Source organism: Macrosteles quadrilineatus, unplaced genomic scaffold (genome assembly GCF_028750875.1).
Source record: "Macrosteles quadrilineatus isolate MER2022 unplaced genomic scaffold, UCM_ALF_1.0 Scaffold_2__2_contigs__length_208266976, whole genome shotgun sequence".
Taxonomy (NCBI): domain Eukaryota; kingdom Metazoa; phylum Arthropoda; class Insecta; order Hemiptera; family Cicadellidae; genus Macrosteles; species Macrosteles quadrilineatus.
In genome coordinates, this window is record NW_026542595.1 from 71,552,672 (window position 1) to 71,576,771 (window position 24,100).

General features: G+C 33.4%; 1 protein-coding gene across 1 annotated transcript in view; it reads right to left on the minus strand.

Moving 5' to 3' along the window:
- The window catches only part of LOC128985505 (putative helicase MOV-10), an 88,091-nt gene extending 64,273 nt beyond the window's left edge, over window positions 1–23,818 (minus strand). The window contains exons 1-4 of the mRNA XM_054405061.1: window positions 23,711–23,818; window positions 4,448–4,545; window positions 2,729–2,986; window positions 936–1,137 (exon numbers count right to left, since the gene is read on the minus strand). Of these exons, the coding sequence (XP_054261036.1) occupies window positions 936–1,137; window positions 2,729–2,986; window positions 4,448–4,499 (512 nt within the window). The 5' untranslated portion in view covers window positions 4,500–4,545; window positions 23,711–23,818. The remainder of the gene's footprint in view (window positions 1–935; window positions 1,138–2,728; window positions 2,987–4,447; window positions 4,546–23,710) is intronic.
- Window positions 23,819–24,100: the final 282 nt, after the last annotated feature.

Sequence of the window (24,100 nt, forward strand, 5' to 3'; positions counted from 1 at the left end):
AATAAATTATTGCCATAGGTGGTTTAAGGCCCGGGACTACTTTACTTTTTTGTTTTGACATCCCCAGAGGTCAAAAATACAATCCGTTCAAATTCATCTATGTCATACCAATATTATAATGTGAAAGTTTGTGTGTTTGTTTGTTCGGTTTGGGTTTGTAGTGGTCGGTTTGGACTGAAATTTAGCACGATGAAAGCTCACATTCTCTATTAACATATAGGCCTATTCTTAGCTCAAAAATCCTTTTGGACTCCACCCCATTGGCTCAAGTTACCGCCCCAAGGCCTTAACAGCTTTTTCAACTAAACAAGTTTGATCCATGATAGGGAGCGAGCTGGTCTAGTGGTTAGAGCACGAGACTTCGGGTCCTGAGGCCCCGGGTTCAAATCCCACCAAATCACCAATGGTTTTGATCTAAGTGATAATGCCGCAACCCATAGGTCTAGTTTGAAGTAATGTGAAAAACAATTCTGGGCTTGTGCCTAGAGTCGTAGGACAAAAAAATAATATATATATACATATATGATGTTGAATAGCGTTAAAAATTTACTAGGTTTACCAAAAGTGTGCAGCTCTATTCACTGTCAAAGTTTGATTGTTTACAGTTACAAGTATGTTTATGTTTTTAATTTAGCTGATTCAACTGGGTCAATTGAGCTGATTCTTTCCCATGAATAGAGCCAATATACCAAATCAAATATCTGTGTAAACAAAGAGTGAGATTTGTTCTTTTATAATAAAAAATATTTACAAGAAGATGTGTGTTGTGTTTAATAATATAATACAAGAAAGTAAATGTTTTTGTAATAAATAATTATGAGCCATACGTATTTCCACTATAAAAAAAACTACTGTGACTGTAAGTAAAATTTATTACAGTCTAACTCCTATAATAACATACACACTACAACATTGAAATGCCAAAAACGAGTTACCGTTTCTCGCGATACAGAAGTCGGAACTTGTGCTCGTCATCGTCGATGTGCTGCTCCTTGCTCTGCTCGTTGATGAAGGAGACATCGCAGAGGCGACACTTTGTCTGATTGACCACCTCCGGTCGCTGGATCTTGTCCCTAAACACTCCCGTCTGGTCGACGTACACCCGTGCTCGGGTAACAAGGGTTGGTGGCTGCACCTCTGTAATTGCACAAAATTACTGTTATAATTCCTCAAACATACACCATACATGTGTCAAGTTGTGTCCATTTTATTTTGTTACCCTTCATTTCCACTTTTTGTTTTATTGAAGAATGTTTAGTTTCTTGTTTTGCCTATTCTGACTCTCTGGGTTGAGTAAAAACAGTTTCATTACTTTAAAGTTCTTTCCTATGTTTTATTTGAGTACTTTCTAAGGACTGCTTTAGATACGAGTTTCTGAAATATCATGAAAACTTCTACCTCTACCAAAAATGAACTTCATACAATTAATTGTAAATAAGACAACTAACTCAACTACACTTATAACTGGGAGTTAATTAAAACGATTCAACAGAATCAAAGTACAAGTGTAAACAGCAAAACAACAGACAACTATGTATAGTTTGTTATTAGAATGCCCATCTACACCAGAAACATGAGAATTGCTCAAGTCAAAAGAGAGGCCCTTCTATGAACTCTTCCAATGAATAAAGCAGCCTATTCACCATTATCATACAGGGCATTTTTAAAAAGGGTAGCTCCAACTCAAGCATTTGTGAAAAGTGTTCTAAATAAACAACAGTTGCACTCTGAAGCCGATGAGACTAATATATCACCATTGGTTGGTCACTGTCCCGAGGTTAACAGAGAAGGTTGGATGACCACTGGAGGTACTGTATTTGGGCTAGGCTCTGTTGTGTGGCTTTTAAAAGTGAAAGTGTTTAAAAAAAATATAAGTTGATTGAAAGTGGATAGTTTTTAGATTTTGATTAAACAGGGAACTAACAAACCAATTTTTGTTGCGAAGGTAATGTGGCATCAAAAAAGTTGAGTGAGCCTTTGTTCTAATGATGGTAATTTGATAGAAAGAAATTTATCAAGGATAATCGAGTTAATATTTAATTCAAATGTAAAATCAGGAAAAAAAGGAAATCTTCTGACAGACACACGCATAACTAATATTTTTGAATTGTCGTCGAATAATCATGAACATTTGGTGACCAGAAGTGAACTCCTCTTTATAGAACCAGTTGCAAACAGCCTAAATGAGGAAATAAAGAATACAAAGTAGAGATGGATAAAACACACACTGATGAAAATAAACCACACTCTAGAAAAAGAAACTGTTGATTGGACGTCACAAGGTGTAAGGAGAATAGGAAGAGGAAGACCAGTAGGACGATAAGTGTTTAAATAAATAGAGGACAGGAAGGAGTTGGGAAGAAGTGAAGAGAGGGACCAGTGAATGAAACTTCATGATATCATATACTATAGTGGGAGTTGACAGAACTAAGTTTTATGTAAAGGTACAAATTTTTTACACAATAATGTTTTAGAGTTTATCAGCCTACAGGAGGTTTTGTTTGATCATACGCACTATTTGTAATATTCTGTACACATTGTGGTGAAAGTAAAGAAAAGACTCTTGAGTTCTAGTTCCATAGATAACTAACTCTGTCATATTAGCAGGTTTAGGGTTATCAAACAGCCACGCTACCTTAAATATATGCAAGTTAACCTCAAGTGAATTTTGCACACCACACATTACACTATTTTATAACCATTTACACTTTGCTATTTTGACACTTACGGCTAGGATGGGGGTGCTTGACAACACGGACGGTTTTGTTGGTTTTTTCATTCTTGTTTCTTTTACGCACGACCTGGTACTGTATCAAAGTATTCAATAGGTTGGGTCGTACAAGACTCGTGTGGAACTGAGGTTGGTACTGGTTAGTGAATATGTCAAGTAACTGACTCGTAGAGATGACCCCCACGTTGCTGTCCACTGGATGTCTTCCTAAGGCATCTAGTAGCTGAAGATACGCTCCAAAATGAATGGCAGAATCTAGAAAGTAAAGTTATATTATACTAAGGATTTACAAGTTCAAACATAACGTGGATTAGCTTCAATCCAATATTTATGTTGATAGATGACTTGTTTCTGGACATTACTATTCCATTTTCAAATCTTAAGTGAAACATTTAAACACAGTAGTAATGAGATAATACTTGAGGGATCTAAAAGATCCTGCACTTCTAAAATGATTTATTTTACAGAAAAATTCAAGATACATTAGATACTGTCATGTTTTCAAACATCCATCAATGCCAATTGTAAAACTAAAGCATACTAAGGAGCCAACGGATTTCTCACCCTTTATAGCAAGACAAAAGAAATATTAATCTAACTGTACCCTCAACTTAAGGAAACAACTTGATATTTGATCCCTAAATCAATAATGGATGAGTAACTAACATTTAGTTTGACATAAATTGTATCATGAACTGGAAATCGCTTGGGAGCGATAATCACAAATGCAAGAATAAATAAACAGTAGGCCTATAAGATAACCGATACATATTTTCTCCCATTAGCTTGCCAAAAACTCATATACCAATGGGTAAGCTATGGGAGTAATGTTTCTATGATATTTTTTAGGTGAAATCACAAAAATGCAATTACTTTTGAACCGTAATTTTTACAGCATTGGGAGTTATAACATTTCTAGAGTTTAAAGGCCTATAGCATAATAACTTTTAACGAGGGTAGATACCTGTGTGTAAAAAACCCCTTATTGTATTATTAAATATATTAAATAAAAGTCGTTCAAACTGTTTTTGTAACAGTCCTATTTTTCTGTTATTTTTGATTTTTTGTATAACAATTTCTACGCCTGGAGATACCATGGATTAGTACTCACGTCCCACATAACAAAAAATGTCATCAAAATCAGACCACAATGTAATTACAACTTTTTGGGTTCACAGAATGGTTATTAATGGATTTCCACAAAAAAATAGCTCATAAATATCTACTTTAAAGTAAAAAAAAAATAAAAATAAAAAATAATAAATAAAGCGAAACTTGTATACTCAGCTACAGATCTCCATTCGCAATAAGACTAAGAAAGTAAGACGTCTGGGGTAGCAGAGAGGAACTCGGGTACAAGGAATGAACAAAATGTGTTTTTTAAATAAAAATTTTAAAGTTAAAAGCAGTGTGTGCTAACAAAGAAAAGTATAGTCAATTGAAAATAACATCCTAATGCTGTTATGCCGAAAAGCTGCCTAAAGCCTGGTGCATATTTTTTTAGTAAAGTTCGGTGCAGTAAAAGGGGTTATCTGGTGGCACAGTCTGTTATAGTATTTCCCACAGAAATAGCAAACTACCTCCAGTACACGACCATTCACAGGGAGTGTCTCCTTGATAACCCAAGATCTCATAGACAAGATACTGTCATTAAAAACTCATATCTGCTATGTGTTCAAAGTAATTAAATAAAGTCACAATGATATTGGTACCAACCTCTAACTGGGTTTTCCATGTGATCTCGGAGGCTTTGCGGGTCTGGCACCATTTTTATAGATCTCTCTCAATAACATTAACATCCACAAAGCATCAATCTAAAACATAAAAAAGAGCTTAGATAACTACAATAAAGCCAATAATCATACTGAGATAACAAAAAATAACACCAACTGGCAGTAAAGTACCCTCATAAACCAGATAAGTAAGTCGAGAACCGTGCTACATAAGTAAATCCAAATATGACTATTTCATATTTTATTTTATAAAACAATGTACAAACACATCAGAAATTTTTCCTTGATTTAAGGATAACATTTGAGAAGAAAATACTTAAGATTTTATTAACTTAATCAGACACTCAATTAGATACTCAGAGAAATCTTGTTTTAAAGCAGCAGTTTTATTAGCGATTCACATTGCCTTCCCTCTACAATGATATCAGGATTTGATATCTCTGTAATGTTATTTTAGAGAAGGGTTTGTCACAGTCACAGAGAATTTGACTGTTGAAACAATGAGTCATATTTTGTTAACTTAAGCTATGACTAACTTTTGTCTTATCACTCAAACGTGATGATATGAATGAAAAGAAAATTAGCTTGATAAAAGTAGCTTCAAACAACTACCGCACAATGTTGGTTCAAATCGTATATTTCATAAAAAGAGTAGAAAGTGGGTCATTACATATTTCAGACCATGTTTAAGTGCAAGATTAATCAAGCATTTTTAATATGGTAAGAGAATTTATTTACCCATTATTACTCGTGTTTTAAACATTACTATTCTCTACACTCAAAGATATTTTTTTCTTAATCAAAAAAGACATTGGATATTTTCTTATTACTTTATTACAGCTAGGAACATTACAAAACCATGGCAGTTTTTTAGGTTATGCCTTCAAAGTTAATATTTACTTTGGATGTTGAAAATTACAGTAGTTGACTAAACAATAACAAATCTTTCTTTGTTAACGTTGGCAAAATAAAAAAAAAGTTAACATTACTTTCGCATAGTAAAAATTCTTTTTCTGTAGTAAACAATGTAATGATGAATTTTTACATGTGATAAACATAGAACGAAAGCTGGTCATTTCAGAGTAGTGTAGAGAAAATATTTGTATAACAGTTAGGAACATTTCAAAGCTAATAGTATTTTTTAGGTTAAGCTTCTATTTAAATAATTTAAAGAAAGTAAGTGTACTTACTTTTTGCTAATCATTTATTTAAACTCAATACGAGATTGATGAGATAAAGAAATTGGGAAAAACAATAGTATCTTATCTATAATATTAAAACGAAACAGTGTTTTTTTATTTCACGATTCTGAATCAACCACTCGACGGATTTTCATGATTTTTGTGTTGAAAGAAAGATAATTTTGTGAACTAGGGAATGTCGAAGCCATAATTTTAGTTTAGGGTCCCAGTTTTTTAAAAATTAAGTTTTAATTTTTTAAAAGTCTAGCATCCGACGCTAAGATTCTAAACTAGCTTTTGACATAAAATAATTTGCTTAACATAACAGCTGTAAACATTCAGCTTTTGTGTCACAAATTCAGCATTTGGATAATAATTACATGCTTAGGGTTGACTTATTTATATTATGTGTAATGTTAATCATTGATACGTTCAATTCTTCTGTAAGAGGATGACAGATTAATTGAATTATACATAGTAAAATACTAGGATGTTAAAATTATTTTTTAAAGCAATCTTTGTAATCTTCGATTTGTTTTAGAGCAATATAATTAGTTTTAACTAACAGCTGGTTAAATATAAACTATGGAACTATGAGGTTATTTTATTTACTCTTATTTTGTCATTGATTATAGGAAATAAGTTAGATTAGTAGAGATAATTAGACCACAGTTTAAAATAGTTTAGACCAAAATTATTAAACCACAGTACAAATCGAGGCTCTGTACACGAGTCTTAATAAAAAAAGGATAAATGCAAATTATTTTACTGCTCCACTTTTCAAGGAAAGAATAGAAAAATAACAATGTTTACATGTTTTAAATCTTCATGGTAGCTTTTTGTTTACAATTAATGTTTGTCTGCTTTAACTTTGTTTGGATTAGGCAGGGAAATATTGATGTCATAAAAAGAAGATCAAGAATAATCAGGAATCACGATTTTAAATTACCACCACAACCTCAGCCGGGTTTTATACAAAGATAAACAGATGGATGACATAGATTGAACACAACGTCAAAATTGGCCTAGGAGACTGCAATTAGACAAACCATCCTTTTATGAAATCGTGTTCGCAGTTGTGGTTACGTTTGGGGGTGCCTATATCAGCACCCCCAAACGTGAAAATATCACTTTTATTTCAATTATGAATATGTTGTAGTTTAAATTAACTAATATGGGAAATTACTATGTACATTTATTCAATGAGGGTGGGTAATTATCAAGGATAAAACTGATAACAGCATGGATAATAAACATTGACAATTACGTCATTAGCTTTACTAGCGTGTTTACTTTTTATATTCCTGCTACATGTGACCAGTTCTTTTTTTTTCAAATGAATGTTATTCGAACCAAACAGCTGTTTCAAAACAAACTGTTATTGTTTTTAGTTTTCTTTGTTTACACTTATTTATTTAGCAATTAATGCAGTGAAATTGATATATAGGATAGGTGTGACGATTAGTTTTGATGTTAGGACACCAAAGTTAAATTATGTGTACTGTGAATTTTATTGGATATTATCGTTTTATTTTAGGTCGTTTCTATTCAGACCTACTGGAAATTGTGTATAGTAACTTAGCTGTATTGTGGGGATAATAATTATGGAAGAGGCAGGTATGCTATGGAAGGTGGTATCGTTGTCTACGTCTATACACTTCTCAATTGACTATTACTCTCTCTACCGTAGGCTACTTATAATCAGTGTGCGTCTGTGCGAATCGGCTGCAAATCTCACTTAAACGCTTTTCACATCGTAAAAATTGCAGAATTGCTGTTTTATTGTAAAAAAATTGGATTTAAAATGCATATCGTATTAGGCCTATGATGGAATAAAAACATATTTGGTCACACAACATCTGTTTACAAGATGATTTTTCACATTAAAACTGCAAGAAACTTTGTCTTTATATGTGTAAACTAGCTGATCTGAATTGTACACGATTTTAACTGACTACTGATTTCCCGTACGTAGGACGGGCTAACACCTCGTGTTCAGTTAAAAATATTTGTTATTTTCATAGAAGCTATTACAAATGAATTAAAAATATAAATAAAATACCACCGCTACAGCAAACCAGCAGACTAAGCGAATTTCCAATTTCCTGGCTTGATTTTCTACTAAAATATTCCCTTAAATTGTCAGATTTATTTCCTACTAGCGAACCTGGGGCACAAGAGATGAAGGATTTGTATTCATCTTTTTTATTTGACATTTTCGGGATTCTTGGTTTTGTTGTTAAAGGTGTAGATGTTAAAAGGTTAATTTATTTTGCAGTTTCCATGCTGTTTATGCAGTTTTATTTTGTGAGAGTCAGTAAAAGATTCTCTTTTGATTAATCAACGATAACCTAAATGATAAATTAAAGTCCCTCGTTCCCACCACCACCCCTGGCTTAACTCTGGGACTTATTTTCCAGGCCAATTCCCTGTGAAAATCTTCTTTCTTCTCATGATTTGGCCACTTTCAATCCTCGTCCAGACACATTATGTGTCCAAAACCCTAACAGCACGAACCCTTTTCCCCAACTACCCTGAGCGATAGGGATCATTGGGATTTTCTCTAACCTTTCCTCTCCCCTTCATGGGGAGGTTTTCATTCCTTTTCTGTTGTTTCTTTTTTGAATTTTAAAGCCTGTATGTATCCCTGGTTCTTCCCATTTTCTTAGCTACTTTCCTAAGGGTCTCAATTGTTTCCTTGTCTCTCATCAAGTTTTATTATCTCATCTCTGGACCTTCCCTATCCAAGATTTCTTCCTGATCTCTCCTATTTGCCTCATGAAGTGGACAGTTCATAAATACGTGACTCGCTCTCTATTTCTCCTTATCTCCATACTTCCTCTTTCTCCAGGTTAAATCTCCACAATTTCGCCTTGAAATGTTCATGTCCTGTGACAAACTGCGTTCAATAATGGATCTTCCAACCTTGTTCCTGTCTCCTTCTGATGTTTAGCATACATCCAAACGTTTACCTTTATTCCTCACTCTGCTCCCAGCGCATTTGCCACTCATCTAATTTCTGCTCACTTCTGGCACTCTTGCTTTCCGATGTACTCCACCCCGCCTCCCTATCTTCCAAAATCCTAATCCTTTCTTTAATAAGCAGGTCAAGTGGTATGGCTCCGGTCAAAACCCCAATCATATTATGCAATACTGTGTTGTATGATTTCCCTACTTTCAACAAAACTCTTCTTTGCATACTCAAAAGTTTCCTTTTCAATCTTATCTTCGTAGTATCCTTACCCCTGAATTCACATCCGAACAGCATTGCTGGCTCAACACACTTTGTAAAGCGTCGTCAAATACTTCCCAGTCATGCCTCTATTTGGTTTTTCAAAAGTCATTCCTTTACCTACAGTCACTCCTTAATCAAGCCTGAAGACATATCTATCTATCTATATAATTAATACGCCAACATAAAATTTGTCTTTTGAATTCCTTTGCCATTTCTTAACTGATTTTGACCATTGACGTCTCATTGGAAAGAGCGTGTCGCGTAGATTTGCAAACTGACCTAATATTTTTGAAAAAAATCTGTTGGGCTCTGCCCCAGTGGCTTTTAAAGTTCACATGTTATCCTTATGAAGAAAATATTTTTTACATTATGATCATACATCCGTGCACAAGGGTTATACATACATTAAAGCAGGCTACATTAAAGGGTTACATTAAAGCACAATAAATATTAAAAAGTACAAACAAAGAAATTTCACTAATATATTTGTGACAAAGTATCAAACTGACAACTAAGCAGTGACGTCATAGCCAACTCACAGCTTGACACATTCTTCACTTTCAATACGACACCTGCTGCCTGGGATTGTTTGAATTGAGAGTTGCTGACTGCACGCTTAGCACACTGACCACAGACACAGCCACTTCAAACAGTGTCTACAACGTACTCCCAACCAGTAATACAGTGCAACACTGTATTCTTCATTACTTTACATCAACTTTTGACCAAGGAAATAAATTTATTTATTTATTTAAACATTTATACACACTCATTTTTTTCTAATTGACAGAAGCAACCAGCCAAAGCTTTCCTAAAAAACTTTCAAATTACAAATTTTTATCACACAATATTTTCAATTATCAACAGAAGCAACCAGCCAAAGCTTGCCTAAAAACTGTCTAATTTTTATCACACAATAATTACAATTTTCAACAGAAGCAACCACCCAAAACTTGCCTAAAAACTGATTAAACAGTATTTTTAATTTCCAACAGAAGCAACTAGCCAAAGTTTCGCCTAAAAACTGATTAAACAATATTTTTAATTTCCAACAGAAGCAACCAGCCAATGATTCACCTAAAAACTGATTAAACAATATTTTTAATCTTCAACAGAAACAATCAGCCAAAGCTTGTCTAAAAACTGTCCAATCTTTATCACACACATCATAAAGTCAACTCTCAAGACTCTATTTGGACAAAAGCAACTTAACTATGTCGAAGAACAACACAAAAGTTTCAAAATATCCCTGTGGTTAATGTAACATCGGTGTAAAATACTCCAGTATAAAATGTACTGGTCTCAAACTCCTGGTTTCATGGTGGGTGTGTCAATATCACAGAAAAACAATTAAAAACCCTTTCTAATGAGAAAATTGTCTTATGGAGGTGTAACAACTGCAGTGATCTTTCCCTCACCTCTGGAAACTAACATATGGAACCTGGCCAGCATTACAACTAAAAAAGACCAAACTCTCACACCCCCAAGTCAAATATCCTCTGAAAGTCAGATTAATAAAATGGGTGAGGTAGAAAACAAAATTCTAGAACTAGAAAACTCAGAAGATCCTGATTTAGAAACTTCTCTAACACTTGCAGCAGAAGTTGGAAACACACTTCTAGCACAAAATAGCAAACCAAGAGAAGAAGTACTCAACCTGACTCGACAAAACTTGAGTCTGGCCCAGAAACTAACAAATATACAAACCATCAACATTATGAACTACCACGCTCAAATAGAACAACTAGAAGATGAGAAAAACACTATTCTAATCAGAAACAACAACCTTATTGAAACAATAACTGAATTATAACACCAATTGGAAAAGGAAGTAAGTCTAAGAAACTCTCTACAAAAACATTTAAAGATTATGACAAAGATAGGGAAGAAACTTTTAATAGCTTTAACACAAAAATTAAGGACATGGAGAATGAAATAAAGCCTTAGGCAAAAAAAATACATGCAGCAGAATAAACACCAGAGAAGAATCTAATCAAATCAAACTTTATTGTCACAAAACGTTTATACATAGCATAGCTACAAAACAGGTGACATTGTCAAATTATAATAAATACATAGTTGGCCATCTTACAATTCTATAGTTAAAAATTAAATAAATTATAAAAATACTGACTTTGATTTAAAAATAGTTCACAACAAATACTCATTAATATTGTAGTTTTTTTTTCTATTAAAACTTTTGATAGATTATTTTTAAATGACATTATATTGGCTATATTGTTTAAACCTAGTGGTAACTTATTGTACAACATTTTCCCATGTATGTTGGTGTCTTTTCAATGAGACGCAGACGATGGATCGGTAATTGAAAATTATTTTTAAACCTTGTGTTGTATCTGTGGTCAAAATTATCATTTAATAAATTTTCATAGTTTGTTTGTACCATTACTAAGGTTTTGAAAATGTATAAATTTGGAACAGTTAAGATGTTTAATTCCCTGAACAGCAATTTACAAGATTTCCTAAAATATGAGAATGTCATTATTCTTAAAAACCTTTTCTGTACTTTAAAAACTTTAACTGAATCACTTGATAATCCCCAGAACTCAATCCCATAGTTAATAATTGAAAAAAAGAAAGCATAGTAGATATCAATTCTAGTTTTAAGGTCAATATAATTACGTAGTACTAGCATTTGATAACAAGCTGAATTTAATTTACTAATAATATTATCAATACAATTACTCCAAGAAAAATTAATATCCAGTTCCAAACCAAGGAAATTTGCGCTGCCACTGAGTGGTATCAACTGGTCCTGAAAGATAATTTCTGAACTGTAACTTTCTTTTGACTGTGCGGTACGAAAATTTAATAGTTGGGTTTTATCTTGATTAAGTTTTAGTCCATTAACTTCAAACCAGCTTGTGCCAATTCATAGAAAGTTTGATTAATTTTATTCTCCAATTCAAAATGGGACCTAGCTTTGATAATTGCTGTTGTATCATCTGCATATAGAATGATTTTTGTTGAAACATTCCTATAGTCGGGACCACGTAAGTTTGCAGTTGGTGGCAGCCAATCACAAGACAAGGCTAGTGCGATGTTGCCACATCGCTCGTTGACAACACTAATTAAAATATACTAAGCAATATTTTCAAATCAGCTGGTATTATTAGATTTGCAACACCGCACGGTTCTCATTGGTTCGTTCAAAACCATATGGTAAATAGGCTCCTCCCTCAACTGCAAACTTACGTGGTCCCGACTTTAGGTAAATCATTTATATATAGTAAAAAGAGCAACGGTCCTAAGATAGACCCTTGTGGGACACCCATTTTAATGACCCAAGGAGACTTAGATACCAAATAAGTTTTCAAAATTACAGTTCTCTGGAACTGGTTTTCTAGGTATGATTTAATCCATGTAATTGATTGCTTTGAAAATTTGTACACATCAAGCTTTTTTTAAAGGTATGCTGTGATTAACACAATCAAAGGCCTTGGAAAGGTCACAGAAGACCCCCATGGTTCGCTGCGACCCATCCAGAGCCCAAGATACTTCGTTAACAAGTTCGTTTGGAGCCCCTACTGTACTGTGACCTTTTCTAAATCCAAATTGCTCAGCGACCAAAATTGAGTGTGCGTCTAAATATGTAAAAATGTGATTTAGTGCTATCTTTTCAAAAATTTTGGAAAAAGAAGGAAGAACTGAAATAGGACGATAATTATTAGGATTTTCTTTTTGTCCTTTCTTAAAAAGAGGTTTTACTTCTGCATACTTTAAAGTTTCAGCAAAAACAGAAATTTAAAAAGATTGATTTATTAAAACCGATATAGGAACAGCAATAGAGTGCATTACTTTTTTCATAATCTCCAATGGTATTTCATCCCAACCTGCAGATTTTTTTTATTTTTTAGTAACTTTATTGTTTTAACATGATCTGGAGTCACATTTGTGAAACTAAATTTTACTTGATTTAAATCAAAGTCAGTCTGAGTTAAGATTAATGCGTCCTGCTCACATGGTTGAATACCTACTTATATCATTGCTCAGGTCAATAAACTTTTTGTTGAAAAAACTAGCTATATCATATCCATTTTTATAGGCATACTGTTATCTATTACAATATCAGGGAAATTAAGACAAGGTTAAATGTTACAACCGAGCTCAGATTTTACAACTTTCCAAGCAGCTTTACTCTTATTTTCTGCATTTTTTATAAGACTAGAATTATAAATTTTCTTTGACAATTTACAAACGCTACTGGAGATATTTTTTATAATTTTTAACTAATAAAATTTTATTTTTAATTTTTTTTATTAATTTTTAGTAAATTTTTTATTTTTTTATCAATAAAATTTATATTGTTTGACTGCTTTGCTAGTCTACTTAGCCCTCTCTTTTTAATGCTTGATATCCTAATACCATTTGTTATCCATTTTTTTTTTTTAAGGATTAACTTTACTACAAAAAAGTTTAAAGGAAATAGCATTCATCAAAAATTCTTTGAAATCATCCAAAAAAGTTTGAACAGTTTTCCTTAAACGTTTTATCCAGTGAAACTTGCCAATTAGTAATACTGATTTTTTAAATTAATGAATTAATGTTTTTATTTGAAAAAAAAAAATCATTTTTTAACCCTAGGTAAATCAGTTTTGTGCTGAGATGAAATATTTCTAGAAATATCCACAAAGATTGCCCTATGATCTGATATACCTAGTTCTAGGTTCATTGATGGAGTTTCTTCACACGTTTTTAACTTTAGTGATAGTATGTTATCAATACAAGAAGCTTTATTGTTGGTTATCCTTGTGGGAGAAGTTAAGTTTGTAATGAAACCGTATGTCTCTACTAGATAAAGAAACACAAATCTTTGCTGTGGTTTATTTGTGTATTCCAAAACATCAATATTGAAATCCGCTGCAATGTAAACATTATTTATTTGGTTGTCTTTGTTCAGAATCTATTCTAATTTAATACACAAGCAGGATTTTTGTGACAATTACTCCTCCGAAACTACTGAACCGATTGACATGTTTTTGGTCTTATTGGAAAGAGCGTAACGTGAAGTTGTGCAGGAAACTTTCTTTTTAGAGAAATAAATAGAGAGTGAGGCCCTTGGGCCCTTTAAAGTTTTGTATTTCTCCATAAGATAAACATGGGAAACGAAAATTGTTATGAAACTCCAGCTGTTGCAAGAAATTAAAAGTGAGAAGAAGAACATATGTTAATTGTAAACAGTCAATAAGTTTGCTAATTTAACAGCTTGCTAAAAACATTAACTGACTTGGTTGAAAATGTTTACTATTTGGGAAAAATCGAGAGAGCCTGGATAAATTGATATACTAAAGAAAACTGAATTAACACTGTGCTGCATTTCTTAGTAATCATTGAAAGAGCCGATTTGCAAACTATGGAATCATAGGAAAGTCATAGAACACCACCAAGGAGAAGAAATAGAAATAATGTTTTTGTTTTTTTAGAACTCATAATCGTTATTATGGACAACCTAATGCGGCTATGAGTAAGGCTATTTGTAGAAAACACTAAAAAACAAGATCAGCTTTTGAAAAGTGATAAGATATTTACAAGAAATTGTGATTATATCGGTCTGTTATGCACATCATGAGTATTTCCAAAATCATTGAGTCGAATCTTTTAAAATCATCAGGAATTATGACTGTTGTTCGTTTTAAAGTAATGCCTGTAATACTTAGCAATTGCTCGAATTCGAGCAACAGGTACACTAGTCCTTAATAAATCTTCAAACTTATTTAAAAATAATTTAAAGTTAGAATCATCCGGTACTCTGTAAATAGATATAACAATTATTTTTAAATCTATAACTTCTACACAAGACATTTCAAAAACAGAATCTGAATTAAAAATACATAAATCTTCCCTAATTTTATATTCTAATTTATTATTTTAAAGTATACATGAACCACCATATCCACAGGTCTCTCTACAATAAATACCCCCGCCGCAGCAAACCTGCCGTCTAAGCGAATTTCCATTTGGCCGAATTGATTTTCAATTGATCTATTTAAATAACATTAGGTTTAACGAGCACCTAGGTTTGCTGCTACAAGGAAACTAATAAAGTAGTGTGTTTTTAGTAAAATATTGATAGCTTACTATAAAATAAATAAATTTTCCAAGTTTGATATCCATAAACAAGCAAACTACAACATTTTACAATATTCTCCATAAAAATAACATGGGAATTTTAAATTTACCATTTTTTTAGTTTTCTCCGTAACCAATAACCGTACAAAAACACTTTGATATACTGAATTGTTTGTTTTTTTAAGCTCTTTAAGAAGGTTTAGAGAAAAATTGGGAAATTTTGTGTTTTGAGGGTAAGAAGTGAGAAAAACCAATTTTTACCCCATAAAACCCTGTTCCCATGGTCCGATCATGCTGGATCGCGAACTCATTCAAGTTTATCCCGCCTTACACCTTCAAACCAAATTTCATCAAAATCGGATAAAAATTACTCAAGTTATCGTGTTCACGGACACATATATATATATATATAAATCTATGTATATAAAAATTTGAACGAATGGTGTTTTTGGCCTCTGGGGACATTAAAATGAAAAAGTAAATCGGTCCCGGGCCTAAGTCTTACCATGAGACCTACGGTAATAGCTACTTCCCTATAGGGAAATTCGCTAAAATGTGCCAAATTATAATTTTCAAAACAATTTAAAATATCAATATTTCCTCTACTTAACCAATGTTCATTTAGGCAAATAACAAGTATGTTTGAGCTATCTAAAATCACCTCTAAATCTATTTTCTTATCAATTAGACCACCTTGAATATTCAAATGTGCCAATTATATTTCTTATCTATTTTGATTTCTTTACATACAGGCCATACTCTATTTACATTTGTTTTGTTAAGACTGTGAAATTGGTGGCAAAATAAACAAAAATTGTCTACATTTAAGTGGTCTGTATAGTCTTGTTTACGGATTCGTTTTTTGAGAGAACAGGGTTATCTTTGTCATTGGACAGAGATGCATTACTATTTACATGATTTACAACTAAAGCACTATTTACAATAGGAGACCTGTGTCTTGTAGAACACATGTTGTCTACCTTTGGGGTACTGGATGCAGGGCCAGTTGTGACGTCAAGGTCGGTTGTGCAGATTAGATCGGACGTGTTGGAGTCCAGTAGTTTTGTAGCAAAATGTTCGATGGTTATGTTGTCCCTAACACAACCCAGCGGGGAACACACCAAAGTTTTGACCATTTTTTTCAATCTATATAATTAATACGCTACATGAAACTTTGTCGGTTGAACTCCTCCGCCATTTCTTAACCGATTTTATCCATTGACGTCTCATTGGAAAGAGCGTGTCACGTAAATTTGCAAACTGGCCTTACATTTTTGAAAAAGTCTCTTGGGCTCTGCCCCAGTGGCTTTGAAAGTTTCCACGTTATTCTTATGTAGAACATAATTGTTTAAATTTTGATCAGTTGTATAATTTAATTGCTGTTATTTATTTTTCAATTCTACAAAACGCATTGGATATATTTACTGATTTTGTTGAAATTAAATATTTACTACTTTGATTTACATTCGTACATTTTACAATGAAAAAAATCGAGAAAGCCTGGGCAATTTTATATATTTTACCATATAAGAAAAATGAACTTAAAGGGTACTGTATTTCTTGAGCAATCATTGAAAGAACCGATTTTTTAACTATGGAAACATAGGAAAGTCATAGAACGCCACCAAGTATTGGTTTTTCAATACTGTAACTACTTTACTTCTTTGCAATTGCTCGATTTCAAGCAACATTTACACTAGTATCCTTTAAAGAGTAAATGAATTGTTGTAATCTTGAATATTAGGTTTGGAGTCAAATCTAGGTTTAGTTACCAGTCCATAAACTAGGCTTTTATTGAATTTTTGACAAGTAAGGCTGTTATTTACAAAGTTTGAGGACAATGGTTTTTTGAAATGTTTTTTGAAGGCAGTTGCAACCTCAGCGCTCATATGCCTGTCATCATTTACATCTGCAGAGATGCAGTGGGCAAAGGCAGTGTTTTCAGTGTCTCAAAGCTTGTGAATTACCTTATTCATGTCAGCCTCTACAACTGTGACGGGTTCTTCATCTGAAGGCAGTTGGATGTTGACGTTATTAGATAGAGGTGGGTTGAAACAGCAGTCGTGGATTATATTTAGGATTTCTTCAGAAATTTTTCTTTTACCTTTTTTGTTGAAATGCAAACCACGATTTGTGTACATTTCCCGAGGCAAGAGGTGTAGTTCTAGTAATCTTCTTTTTTCTATGGAGTTGTTCAATTTTTCTTCAAGCCAATAGTTTATGTTACTAATTTTGTTGTCTAATTTTGGCAAGTCATGTCGCATAGGCAGTGATGCAATAATCAAGTTTGTTTTATTGATACTGGTTAGTAAAGTGTTGAATTCCTCTTTTATGCTGCTCAAACTTTTGTCTTCTATATTATTTGTCCCACCTATTACCACAGAAAACGTACTACTATAACCCAGAATGCCAACCGCATGGTAAAAAGCATTAAGTGTTTTGAGAGAGCTTTGCCTGTCAATCCGTAGGCAGCGCCACCAGCGTTGCTATGCTATTGCATGGCAACGCTGGTGGCGCTGCCTACGGATTGACAGGCAAAGCTCTCTCAAAACGCTTAATGCTTTTTACCATGCGGTTGGCATTCTGGGTTATAGTAGTACGTTTTCTGTGCTATTACCAACAGATAATCATTTTCACGCAAGTCTTTAGAAAGATCCTTAACATCCTTTACGACATCACACAGCAATGCCCCAGGTTTTACAAAGGAAGTGATGTTAGCAACGGTCTTTTGTTGTACAAGATTGCCAAGGCCACGGCTATCAGCCAAAATTAGTAGTCTTGATTTGTTTGGTTTGTGCGAGAAATAGTTATTTTCTTTGGTTTTACATGTGTTTTAAAATTTTGTTTGTTATTTTTTCTATGTATAGAGGCTGTTACTGGTTGGGCTGTTGGAAGTTTATCCTCACCATTAGTATTTACATCCGAAAGAACTACAAACTTATTTTGACATTCAACTGTAGGCCTACACATTTCTTTTTCCCCCTTATTAGCTTTTGATGGATTTTTCTGTGTTTGCCACTCAGCACATGCTGAATTTTTAGTATTTATTCTCGGAAAACAATTTTAACATTTTAAACTGTACTGTTGGTTATTTTGCAGCTGAAGGTTTTTGTTTCTGAGTTCCTCATTTTCACTTTGTAGAATGCTAATGATAGACTCTAGTGATCTTATGGAGTCAATCATGTTTTTTGTTTCCTGACCATAAATATTACACCTTTTACAAGTGGTTTCACTAGACTTATCATTGATAGAATGTACATCAGAAGTTGCTTGTAGAGTTAGTTGATCATTTAATTTTTTTAGTGTATTGGCCTTGTTTTCTAAAGATTTAATTATAGCACCTAACTCATCTTCCTTTTCTTCTTTGGTTTTGATAAGATTTTTTATTTCATCATCTTTAACGATTAATTTAACTTCCAACTCAAGCTCATAGAGTGATTTTGAATTTTGTACAACATCATGTAAAGTTTGCTTCAACTCCTCATTCTCACGGAGAATTATTGCACTTCCTATCTCAGTAGCTAAAGTGAGAGAATTTTCAAGGTCGTCATTAACAAGTAACAATTTACGGCTCTCCATTGTACTTGTGGTTTTATCTTCCTCACTCCTGGTTTTAAACATGCAATTACACAGCCATAATTTTGCATTATCTAAAGATATTTTTATAGCCTCATTGTAGGTCCGATTTACACACCTAAGATGGTAACACTTTTTACAGGGACCATTGCAAAATATGGCTCCAACGGTAGCATTTTTCTCACAAACCCCACAAGGATACTTATTTGGTTTAAAACATTTTTTTCCATCTTAATTTCTATGAAATGCTAAATAAATTATATTAGTTAAGTAATGTTTTTACAAGTATAAATAATAAATTAATTAATGTATGGAATTTTCATACAAATAAGTTATTAGATAAGTTACTATGCCTTGTTTGTAAACAAAGATAACCAAGTGACAGTTATATTTACAAAGGAAGAAATTCAAACGAAAATCCGGTCATGTTATCTTATCATTAGCCGAGCATGGATTGAACAAACTTGCAGAAGTTGAGCAGGAATGATCAGTTCAGTCCTCTTGTTTGAAAAGCCCAACTAATAATTCCAGTTTACAAAAGTGTTCATGAAGTTAAAACTAGTATTAGTGCTCACCAGGTCTGTTGATGTTATGAGAAAAGCAAGCACTACTTTTATTTTTGAAACAGTGAGTATTAATAAATGTTATTTAATTTTAAAGCACACACATTTATAAGTCAACTTGCTTATAATATCCACCATCTTGCTTCTCCTTCAAAAACAAACAAAACCATTCAGAGAGACAAGCACACAGACAACCACTACAGAGGCGAAGGACTTCACAAACAAAACAACAGTTTCAGACAACAAAAAACCAGAAGCATCAAACACAGAAACATTAATTCTATTTGAACTAAAGGCCCTAAAAGAAAAACAGAATAATACGGATTCAAAAATGAAGAAACTAGAAGTTAAATAACAGTAGAAGATTCCCAGCACCTAATACATGAGAAAAAGGAGACTCCTTGCAAGCCAATTAACACAACAAACGAGTTTCATATAATAAAAACAAATTGGCAACTACTAAGAAAACCTACTTCAGTGTTTCCTTGCAAATAGCAAAAAGCAAGTTGAGGAAAGAAGCGCCAGAACATCAAAGTCAACCACAACAAACACAAAATCAAAACATTAAAAAACCTAAGGCCACCAAAGTCCCAAAAGGAGTTTGCTCTTTCCTTAAGGGCACTATCAAATCAACTAAACCAAAGAGCATAGGAAAACCTTCAATCTCCGCCAAGCTTCTTAAGCCGGGAGAGACCATTGAAGACTTCTTTTGGAAATATATAGACAAATATAAAAAGAATACTCTGTCACACACCAATATAATATAACACAATATAATATAAAGAATGTTTTTGGTAGAATCTTTAAATAGTATTATAATTGTATTGGTGGATCTACTGTGGTACACACTTCTGCAATTTCATCAGTGTTATACAGATTAAATCTGTGTTTTTCTTTTTAGAAAAATGTCTGTTTGTTGAGAAGGCACGTTCTTACTTCAAAGGGAGGCCCACCCTAAAGCTGTGTAAGTTTTATTTTTCCTTCGTCCCATCGGTCGTCATACCGTACTTATATGCTAATGAATAACCCTCTTAATTTAGCAATTTAATAAGTTAGGCCTATTTATTTGAGCATAACATTGATTCCATGACATCCAGATGTCAGTTTTCTCAGCCTTATCAATTAGGTACGGTACATAAAGTGTTCAATACTGTATAATATATCTTCAGAATGAATGTTAGGTGTAGTGGAAAGTGGAATATACTTGTAGTGAACCTGGCTTTTATTCTTGAAATGAGGGACCTCGTTCATATGGTCATGCGGCTTCATTGGCAACAAATAATGCAAATGACAAAGCAATGCTGCATTTCCAAAAAGCAAATACTGTAAACTGTTACGTAAATAGTGACGTTTACATGCATTGTTGTTAATCAACATATATCTTAGAAAGGATGAGGATATCTTAGTTCAAAAGGAACACGACCTTCCTGACATGACAGTAACTGCTTTTAAAATGGTACGTAATTACTCTTTGTGAAATTTGTTTTACAGTCGAAGTATAGTGTTATTTTCACAAATCTCACTTAAGGCCAACCAAGTTCCGTAATAGGCCACTGCAAAACATCTGTCAAGAAATAGGTACTATTTTAGACAAGGTTTTTGAGTTTGGATGTTATTAGACACAATAAGAGCACAATGTACTTCTTCTGCAGACAAGGGCGGTCCCAGGGCCCCCCCCCCTGCTGGGGGGGGGCTGTTTTAGGGTCAGGGGGGTTGTGACCCCCCAAAATATTTTATATAGATAAACTATTATACCAGGGGAACTTTAATAATTTTTATTGCAAATCGTTCTACCGAATTGAGTTCATTGTAGTCTTTACACTTGTGGTGAACGAATGGACAAATTACAAACTCTAACCCAAACAAACAAACCTCGGGATCGTTCGAGTCTGACTATTTTTTGTATGTTATGAAAAGTAGGGAAGATCGGCAGACGACGGAAGCTTTCAGCCATATACGGCAACGGCAGTGTTCGATGCTGGCGTTCGACCATCGGCCGCATTTTTCTTCTTATTTAACTTTTCAGCATTTAATGTTTTGTTGTTTTGTTTGAACCTAGATGGTTGAAAACTATAATTGTGTATTGGATAAAGAAAAGAAGTTGTATCAATAGTCAAAGCTTGAAAGGTGGTTGAATATCAATTTATCTGAGTTCAGCGATAGGAATTTGTTATTACAGTAATGTAATTCAATGATTACCGTAGAAAATTTTAAAACTTTCAATATTAAATATCATTCATATATTTAATGGTCCACTGGCGTAGAAAAAAATTTGAACACTGGAGAACCAACTCTTCAGGTCAGGTGGTACATCCACCTGAATCAGGTCTGATTTTGGACCATTTCTATTTAACATGCACATCGGCACCAGTTGAAAGGGTGTTTTCGTAAATCAAACATGCTTGAATGTGTTGTAATGTTGCGGTATTCCTTTGATATTAAAACCACAAGTCTCAATAATAAAAACATGACAATAATTGTCATGTAATTTTTTAACATTTTATACCTTTAAAAATAAACTGGGAAGCTTGAACCATAGATAAAACATAGGTACTCTTGAACACATTAAACTAGGTCCTCAAAATAACTTAAAAACCTATAATTTTAGCACGTTATGTCCAAATTTTTCCAGGGGGGGACCCCCAGGCCCCGCGGTGACCCCCCCCCCCAAATATATGTCTAGGACCGCCCTTGTCTGCAGATGGATAATCCGTTGGTTAAGAGAAATAAAAGCCTAATTAATAAATGTCACAATCCAAGCGCATTAAAATAGCTATGGCCTGAACTTTTTTGTAATATCGAGTTTGGGCATTTTGTTTATATGTTACTATCTGGGTAAGTTACCGGTGCACTTTGAGAAATTTCTTTTAGAGATAAATTAAATGTTTTTTGTTGCTGAGTAGCGCTAGTAAACATGTACAACCCTTTTCGTTACCGGTAGTTTAATAACATTCAAAGGCTCTACCCTATTGTGTTTTCACTAAGCTGAATGAATACATCGAAGTAACATCTCTAAAAAGTCTGCAATAAATTGCAATTTTGCAGATTAATGACTTTCTAAATCATGCACATATATCTTCATAAAATTATTAAAACTTAATCCAGTTGCTGTAAACCACTATTATTTTAACAAAATATGGAAACAGCTCATATGGGCAAAGAGCCTTTCTGCACTTGTATTATTTTGTATTGAATTACACAATCAAAATATTTTCCAATAATTGAAAACAAGTATGAAAATAATCTCATGGACCTATGATGATCTGTCTTGAATAGGTAATAAGTTAGGCCTACGGTATGTCAAAATATCAGCAAAAGTGGTTAAAAAGGCAGACACCAACCTGTACAATAGATATAGGCCTAAGATAATTCAATAAGAAATAATTTTAAGAGTTAGGCCTACTGTAATATTGAGGTTTTCCAATGATTTTGTAATATAACATTATATTACAAAACATGTTATGGTGCAGAACAAAATGAATTTTAAAATCAAAAAATTACATTACAAATACTACTTTTTTACAGACTCCGTAACTTCCTACAACGTGTTGTTTAAAATACAATTTGAATATTAACAGCTGTTCCATTAAAAAGTAGTGGAAAATTATCCATATGACGATAATGTACTTAAACATATCTGGGAAGGGAACTTTAAAGGCTTCTGGGGCAGAGCCCTATGGGAATTTACTTTGTCTTTCTTTTGATGGCTCATCTCCAAACCGAAACCTTTCTTTGGACACCTCTACCAAGTTTCTACGCCCAAGATTTTACATTAATCTTATGGGAGAAAACCCAACTTTGATGGAAGATCCTGCCCAAACTAGGCCTAATAGATTTCAAAAATTGAAAAACACTTTGCAAAACTACAGATCAGGGCCATTTTGTAAATACTTTAATCATCAAAATCGGACCAAAATCAGGGAGGAGTTCTGTTCACAAAAATCGGCTTAGCGTGTTATATATATAGATAGATGGCGAGTAGGCCAGCAAATTACTTAAAGCATTGCCAAATTTTTTATCGCTGTCATACTTTGGGAAGCAATAAGTTAACATAATTTTAACGCACCTCAAAATGTCAAATTTTGAATTTCAGGTGAGGTCTGGAGGTCGATATAATTACCAATGTCAAAACTCTACTTACAATCCTTCACACAAAACCTACAAAGTGTGCAAGGGGATAAAGTGGGTTTCTACCCTACTAGGTAGGCCTAGTAAGTTAATTACTTACACTTGCACTTTACTTTAAGTCCTACACTCATTAGAATGAAAATATCGATCAATATATCGATTAATCGATTGTTTCATTTGATATATCGTTTGGATGGTTAGGTAAGGTTACCCTAACCTAACTAACCAAACGATATATCGAATGAAACAATCGATTAATCGATATATTGATCGATATTTTCATTCGAATGAGTGTAGGACCTAAAGTAAAGTGCAGCCTTACATTAAGGTGTTAGGTACTTTTAATTTGACCTATGCAGAATTTAACCTAAAAATATAAATTAACATTTTTAAAATATGAGGTACCACTCATCTTACAAGTAAACCAACACTCTTAATAAAAAAAAAAAAAACAAATTAAAAGCAATACTTACAAGTAAATTGCACACAACTACAACTCAAAACTCAATACTCAATTGCAACCATGCAACCATCTATGTCTACAGGTTAGGCTGAAGCTGCTTGACTTGAACTTGAAACTGGGACTTGAAACTTGAAACAGTTGAAACTGAAAACGAGCAGCTGAGCAGTGAGTGAGCGAGCACTGAGAGTGAGCTCGAGCTGCTGACTAGCGTCTAGACTGCCAGTGCAAGTCCGAGGAACGGAGGATCGTGGATCAGATCATACCGGCGCATCAGCATAGCTTATCTAACTGTTCGCGGAAAATTGTTATCTGTATCACTGTTGCTGTCAAAACGTATAATTTGTAGATTAAATTTGAATTAAATATAATTAAACTATCATAACCTAACCAAACTAACGAA